The sequence below is a fragment of the Phaseolus vulgaris genome, chromosome 2 (genome assembly GCF_000499845.2).
Source record: "Phaseolus vulgaris cultivar G19833 chromosome 2, P. vulgaris v2.0, whole genome shotgun sequence".
NCBI classification, from domain to species: Eukaryota; Viridiplantae; Streptophyta; class Magnoliopsida; order Fabales; family Fabaceae; genus Phaseolus; species Phaseolus vulgaris.
Window position 1 is genome coordinate 21,583,506 of NC_023758.2, and position 7,686 is coordinate 21,591,191.

The 7,686-nt window shown below is 51.2% G+C and overlaps 2 protein-coding genes across 2 annotated transcripts; both read left to right on the forward strand.

Moving 5' to 3' along the window:
- The first annotated feature begins 312 nt into the window (after positions 1-312).
- On the forward strand, positions 313-1,887 carry LOC137809189 (uncharacterized). The gene is made up of 2 exons (XM_068610327.1): positions 313-1,107; positions 1,477-1,887. Exons 1-2 carry the CDS (start codon positions 313-315, stop codon positions 1,885-1,887), a joined length of 1,206 nt encoding a protein of 401 aa, XP_068466428.1.
- A 497-nt stretch (positions 1,888-2,384) lies between these two features.
- LOC137809191 (uncharacterized) lies at positions 2,385-2,894 on the forward strand. The gene has a single exon (XM_068610328.1). The coding sequence runs from the start codon at positions 2,385-2,387 to the stop codon at positions 2,892-2,894; it is 510 nt and encodes a 169-aa protein (XP_068466429.1).
- The last annotated feature ends 4,792 nt before the right edge of the window (positions 2,895-7,686 follow it).

Genomic DNA, 7,686 nt, shown 5'->3' on the forward strand with positions numbered 1-7,686 from the left:
TTCTTAAGTTCTTATCTAAGTTGTTTGTTAAAGATTCATTCTAAACCTAGTATTTGCGAAAATCTTTTAGAAAACAATTCAACCCCCCTTCTTGTTTAAGCCATCAATTCTTACAAGAGTGATTGAAAATCTCTAGCCAATGGTTTCTTGAAGGAATACCTAGAAGAACTGTAGGGGACCCCGACGTCAGCGGCCCCTACAGAAGATCAGGGGCACGAGGTCCCCATTCATGGAGAGATCAGCACCATCGCTGGAGGATTCTCAGGAGGAGGGTGCACCGCGTCCCAGCGTAAGAAATATGCCATAGGAGTGATGACAGTAGAAGCAGAGAAGTCGGACCAGACACCCGAGCCCGACCTTGTCTTCACCAAGACCGACTTGCAGGATCACGACAATGACCCAGGGGTGATCTCAGTGGTGACGGTGGGCAGAAAAGTGCACCGCGTTCTTGTAGACCAGGGAAGCTCGACCGATGTGATGTTCTGGTCGACCTTCAACAAACTGCAGCTGTCTCTTGACCAGTTGAGGCCTTACGATGGTTGTTTGTATGGTTTCGCGAGAGACCAGGTAGAAGTGCGGGGACACGTAGAGTTGAGGACAACCTTCACTAATGGCACGACTTTCCGCACTACCAACATCAGGTACCTTGTTGTTAATGCTCCCTCAGCCTATAACATACTTTTGGGCATGCCTGCTTTGAACAGGATTGGAGCAGTAGCCTCTTCAAGGCATATGAAGATGCAGTTGCCTTCCCTTGAAGGAGCGGTGATCACCATGAAGTTTGATAAAAATGAGGCTAAAAGGTTCTATGAGAACAACCTCAAAACCAAGAGAGGAGTGTGCGCAGTCACCACCCAACCTCCAAAGGAAGAAGGGGTCGCCCGTGTCGAGATTGCCCGGGAGAGACGACCCGAGCCTACAGAAGAAGTGCTGAAGAGGGAGATCGGGGGTAAGAAGTTCAAACTTGGCATGTCTTTGGGCCAAGAGGTACAGGACCAGATAGTCGAGGTCATAGCACGACACATGGATGCCTTCGCATGGTCAGCCTCAGATATGCATGGCGTCGACCCCGATTTTCGGTGTCATCACCTCACCATGGACCCACAGGTCCGACCTGTCAACTAGAGAAGGAGAAAGTTCAATGATGATAGGCATCAGATCATCAGAGAAGAGACCCAGAAGCTGCTGAGCGTTAGCCACATCAGGGAGATCCAATACCCGGAGTGGCTGGCGAACATAGTATTGGTCAAGAAGGCCAACGAGAAGTGGAAGATGTGTGTGTACTTCACATATCTCAATAAAGCCTGTCCGAAGGACTCTTACCTGCTGCTCAACATTGACACCCTAGTAGATAGTGCCTCAGGATGTAGACTTCTTAGCTTCCTGGATGCTTTCTATAGATAGAACCAGATCCAGATGCATCACAGGGACGAATGCAAGACAATGTTCATGACGGAGCTCTTTTGTTACTATTAGAAAGTGATGCCTTTTGAGCTCAAGAACACAGAGGCAACCTACCAGAGGTTGATGGATAGAGTACTTGCACCAATGATAGGGAGAAATGTCCAGACGTACGTGGATGACATGGTGGTCACCTCCCAGGTGAAGGATCAACACGTCACTGATTTGGATGAGCTATTTACCACAATAGCTAAGTATAGATTAAAGTTGAACCCTAAAAAGTGTGTGTTTGGGGTAGAGGCAGGCAAGTTCTTAGGGTTCCTACTCACTGAGCGTGGGATAGAGGGGAACCCCGAGAAGTGGGCTGCAATCATAGCCATGCGCAGTCCGATCTTAGTGAAGGAGGTGCAGCAATTACTAAGGCGTATGGCGGCTTTGTCCAAATTCGTTCCGGCAGGAGGAGATAAGGGGCATCCCTATTTTTAGTGCCTAAAGAGAAATAGCAGGTTCGTATGGACCAAGGAGTGTGAGGAGTCGTTCCACAAGTTGAAGGAATACTTGGCCAGCCCACCGGTACTGTGCAAGCCACAACTAGGTACCCCCACTTCGCTTATACTTCGCAGTCACAGATCGGGCGATCAGTTCGGTCCTGGTTCAGGAGTAGGACCAGGTGCAAAAGCCGATATACTTCATGAGCAAAGTGTTGCAAGGGCCTGAGGTGAAATACTAGGCCATAGAAAAAGCAGCCCTGGCAGTAGTGTTTTCAGCGCGAAGACTTCGCCACTACTTCCAGAGCTTCACCATGATAGTGATGATGGACCTTCCCATTCACAAGTTCTTACAGAAACCCGATGTGGTGGGACGAATGATGCACTGGGCGGTTGAGCTATCAGAGTTCGATGTGCAGTACGAACCAATATGACCTATTAAAGGCCAGGTTTATCCTGATTTCGAAGTAGAGCTCTCCTCGGCAGCCACGCACCATGAGGAAGCAGGTTTCAGGTGGGTCCTCTAACCAACAGGGTAGTGGGGTTGGTGTCATCTTGGAAGGACCAAATGGGTTGTTGATCGAGCAGGCCTTGTGGTTTGCTTTCAAGGCCAATAACAACCAGGCAGAGTATGAGGCCCTGATAGCTGGAATGCTACTAGACAAAGAGATGGGTGCAAAGAGTTTGCTAGTGAAGAGTGACTCCCTGTTGGTAACGGGGCAGGTTACCGGAGAATACCAGGCCAAGGACCCCCAGATGGCCGCATACCTCCAATATGTCCAGATTCTAAAGGAGACTTTTGCGGTGTTCGAGTTAGTACATGTCCCTCGAGAACAGAATACCCGAGCTGACTTGCTAGCAAAGCTTGCCAGTTCAGGCAAGGGGGGCAAACAGAGGACAGTCATACAGGAGACCCTGAGGACACCTCGAACCACCACAGACAGCACAACAGAAGTCCAGCAGGAAGTCCAGCAAATAAGCACCTTAGAAGGTGATGTGAGTTGAATCAAGCATAGACACTTTTCAGCACATGAACACAACAATATATGTGAAGAAAGACAACAATTAAGAGATGAAAACAAGGACAAACAATTAGGAACAAGTAGAGGAACTTAAGGAATCATCATTGAAGTACAAAACCTTCTAATAGATGAACCAAACTCAAGATTGAGTGCCATTCCACAATGAACCGAAACAACACAAGGAATTGGAGATACAAATACTGTTCCGTCCGGTTGACCGGAACGTCTTCGTGCGCGACCTCGACCGTCAGCTAAGGACTCCTTCCCACTGATTGCCTGTGAATTCCTGCAAAAAAGAGGACAAAGAGGCGCCCTAGCGGCCGTTTGCACTCCGACGCTCAAGTCAGCCAGCAAGAAACACCAAAAAACTGTCCACCCACGTATCTGAGCACCGCGTGTGGCACTCTGAAGGTGGTAAAAGAACTGTGTATCTGTGTGTGTGTGTTGTCCCCTTTAGGCAAAAATATTCTCCAGTCACTTGTTCGCAACCTTAAAGCACGGGCAAGCAACCAAAGAGTTTCTCGTAAGTTTGCCAAAGGTTTCAACCCTTTTTCCGACATTCTCCGCGTTATTTAAGTTGCCCCAGCATTTAAAGCGCCTTAAAGCGCTTTTAATCTCAAACGTAACACACTCATTAAAGCGCTTAATTACGAAACGTAGCGCATTTAAGACGTTGAAACGCTCGGGAGCCCTAATAGTACCTGAATGCTCGAAAGGGAAACTGTATTGAATATCTTTAATTACCTGGCACCTGACTAGAGGGTGTTTCTATTCCGGCATTGCTGTCATACACGTGGAGGGCCTCACGACGCCATGACCCCATCTGGGGGCGCTTCTGCCCACCTGGGGACGTTTCTACGTGTGAGTCCTCCTGCTGGGGAGTGCTACTGCGCTAGGGGTGACTTTTTGGGTGCCAACTCTTGCCCCCAAGTATCTAGCCACTTACTTTGAGAGCGTATCTGCCTTCCTCTCGCACCCTGCACCCGGTTATCCTGGGCGTGACCTTCCTCTTGGGTCGTATCTGTCCCGAAGGCGTCTCTGGGGCGGCAGGGGTACTTCACGAGTCAGGCTGCCCTTCACTGGTACTATCACTATGGCCTTGAAGCCACCTTTTCCTTCTCTTTATCACTTTCCCGAGATATCGGGTCCTGAGGCTTCCCACGGCGTCGCTCCCTCCATGGTATTTCCTACCCATGGGTATCGGGGAACCATACTGTGATTGCCTTACCTTTACACTGTTTGATCTGGCCACGCCCTGGCTAGGCGACGCCTTCACCCAGGCGACGCCTTCACCCAGGCGAAGCCTTGCCTTGGCGACGCCTGGTCCTATCTTGGCGACGCTTCCTCCTGGCGTCTCTACACCTGGGCGACACCTTAAGTTGACTTTGACTTTCTGGTCGTTGACTTTGACTTAGTCAACGCCCTGATACGGGACGGTACACAAGCCCCCAGTCTTAAGCCGAAGACTTGTCTTCAGCACAAAGACTAAAGCCTTGCCTCCACCATCCGCGTGCCTTCCTGATGACGTGTCATTCTCTACTGACTCAGCAAATTTTCGAATTACTGACGCGACATTTTCTGAACCGCAGGGGTATTCTTAATGAGCGATTGGACATTCCCTGAAATGGGGATGATTACACCTTTTGGGCTACCCTTGATCGCGCGCCACGTGGCCCATCGCGTGGCCCTCCTTTAGAGACCCCTGCACTTCCCCTGGGCAATCGACCCTCTGACGCGTGGCCTGATCCTACGGCCCTTAGTTAGCGCTTCTTGAGTCGCGAAATGTAACGTTTAAGTTACTCCAAACCCCGCGCTCACCCTACTGTTACATTCATTCACTCTGCTACTTTGCCCTGTTCATCGCCTCCAAAACCTCTTCTCTCTGCAATTGCGATTCTCCCCTTCCTGCGCTCTTCTACCTCCTCCACTTCAACAGCAAAGGTATGGTTTCGAGCACTCTCAACTCTTCACTGTTGTCGCATTATAGGAAACTGCCTGGGACTGTTGTTATTCTCGTACTTCTCTGGATATTGTTTGTATGCTTCGTTGTTCCTTTCGCTTCCCTTCGTTCTCTTGCGGGTAGGGCGCTCCTAGGGTTCTTCCATTTTCCCCTTTTCTTCTCTCCAAACCCCTTTTCTCTGAACCCTTTCTTTCTCTTTTGATCTTCAGCATTGGCGTTGATGGCAAAAACCAAGACCACCGCGCCTCCCCCGCTCCCCAAGTCTCATTATAAGGGCGAATATGACTGGGCCCCCGACGAACTTCTGGACGAATGTTCCCTCCTGAACTCTGTTGAGGACGTGGAGGCCCACAGGGGGACCCTGCTCTCTATAACTTCAATGCTTTCCACAAAAGTCATGACTCCCAAGTCCTGGTAAGCCGAGTGCGACCTGGGATGCCCGTTTGCGCGGACTCACGGGATACTGGGGGATGCGCTTTCTTCTTCCTCTATCAGATGGTGCTCAAAAGGGTGGGCCTGCGTCTACCCCTCACCCCCTTCGAAAAAGAGCTACTGACAGAGATAAACACTGCTCCCGCCCAACTCCATCCCAACAGTTGGGCTTTCATGAGGGGGTTCCAAATTCTCTGCGGCTATCTAGGTGTTCCCTCCTCTGTGGACGTTTTTCTCCACTTCTTCGAGGTAGAGAAGCAAGGGAAAAGCCTCTGGATGAGCTTTTCTGGGATCGCCGGGCGCATCATCCTTACGCTCTTCCAGAATTCGTTCAAAGGCTGGAAGGGGAAGTTTTTCAACGTACGCGCGACCAAGCGCGATCCTACCATTCTAGAGGGCTTTCCCCTGTACTGGACAGACAAACCCATAACTATGAAGCCCTTGGCTCTGGACGAACTTGCCCCGCCTGACCGGGATATATGCAAAGCCTTGGCGGGACTGGGGATAGTCTTCGATACCGCCAAGCTCATCGCGAACGAATTCAATGCCCACGGGCTTTCTACGTACTTCGGTATCTGCTCTTGGCGATTTATGATGCATTAGTTGCTATGGTTATCTGCATTACCATTTTTCACTGTACAATGTTACTTGCATTTCGCATCTCTTCCTGTATTGTGAATCCACATAACTGCTCTAGTACTAATCCTTGTTGTTTGGCTCGTCTTGATGTAGGATCAGTGATGGGCGCTTCCAAAAGAATAATGTTGGCGAAAGCACTGAAGGAGGCTCGTGCCGCCAAGGCAGGCGTCTCCTCCAGCCCTGCTGCCAATCCGATTCTCCCACCGGCCCCGACACCGCCGCCTCCAGTCGCTGCTGAAGCTGCTTCTAGGCCATCTCCGACGTCTCCACCTGGCTCCGACTTGCTTCCAACCCCCAACTCTGCTTCGCCTATCGCCGCGGTTCCCCTAGCTGCAGCCTCGTCACCGGCTCCACCCCCTCTTGACAAAGGGAAAAGGGTTTTGGAGATTCTGTCGGACGATGAGGAATCGGAGGGTGTGGCGCCCTTCAGAAGGAGAAAATCCGCGCGGGTTCCTCTTCTGGTAGAGACGTCGCCACAGGGAGGGAACCCCTTTATGGACAACCCTCCAAGCGCAACCTCACTCCCTCCTATGATTCTCCAAGAGGAAAGGGGCGAAGGTGCTGAATCTGCGTCGCCTCTGCCGCCGCCAGAAACCACTGCTTCCCCGGCTCCCAACGCTGCCGCCCCCGACTTCATTGCCATTCCCCCTCCAATCATGCATCTGATGAGGGGTTTCAGTGGCGGGACTATGCCAGAAGGTACCGACAGGAGGGAAGGTATGCCTTTCTATTTGGGGGCCTTCTTGGCGGTGGCTCTCGAATGGCGCTCCCAGGCCAGAAACGCTGTCTTGCAAACTCAAACCCTCCAGGCCTTGGAAACGAAGGCATCTACCCTGGAGGAGGAGATGAGGATCCTGGGACGCCAGAACGAGGCTTATTGTTCCTCCCTGAAACAAGCACAAGAGTCAAGGGCAGAAACTGAGAGGAAACTGGCAGAGGCCTTGGAGCTCCAGGCTGACTTCTACGCTCGTGAAGTCGCTCTCCAAGTACAGGTGGCGGGTCTTCAGGAAGTGGTCAAAGCGGATGCAGAAACTCACAAAGACCTGAAGGACCGTTGCTGTGAACAGGCTGCCAAGGTGGAGCGGATGGAGGAGGAAATGGCCACGCAGGCCAAAGCTATGGACCTTCTCCGAGTTGACTACGACAAACTGCAGGTTGAGGTTAGCCGGCTTCGTGTGGAGAAAGAGGCTCTGGAGAAGCAGGTGGCCTCTGGAGACGCCGCCATTGAGGAACTGGAGAAGGAGAAAAAGTCCCTTATCCAGGAGATGGCGGGCACCTTCGAGGAGGGGTTCCAAGAGGCCCTGTCCCAGGCGTCCTGCGAGAATCCTGGCGTCAACCTTTCAAACTGCGACCCCCACACACCACGTAGTCGACGGGAAGGTCGTGCCCATGGATTTGAACGACTGAACTGCTGCCCCTCATCCGCCACCTTCCTCTTCAAGCTTAACTCTTCATTCTTTACCTTCGCTTTTGATTTTATCTGCCAAAACTTGTAATTCTTTGAACTATCCGCACTCTTGTTACTGTCTTAGGACATTCGCACGGTTGTCTTTATTTCTTTTTCACATACGATTCTGCCTATGCAATCTCATTCTCATCTTTTCCCTTCATACGCTCCAATTATTTTATCCGTGTTCTGCCCGTTTCTCACACTTCGTTGGGCGGTTTGGTATGATTGGGTAAGGTCGCCCGCCAACCCTTACACCCATGGAGAGGCTCACTAAGTGGTGCCGTATCGTCCACG

Bases quoted from the DNA above. Each gene is read 5' to 3' on its own strand.
- LOC137809189 (XM_068610327.1), top strand. From the start codon at position 313: ATGACAGTAGAAGCAGAGAAGTCGGACCAGACACCCGAGCCCGACCTT. The intron at 1,108-1,476 runs GTCCGACCTGTC...TGTTACTATTAG, and splicing joins ACCTCACCATGGACCCACAG to AAAGTGATGCCTTTTGAGCT.
- LOC137809191 (XM_068610328.1), top strand. From the start codon at position 2,385: ATGAGGAAGCAGGTTTCAGGTGGGTCCTCTAACCAACAGGGTAGTGGG.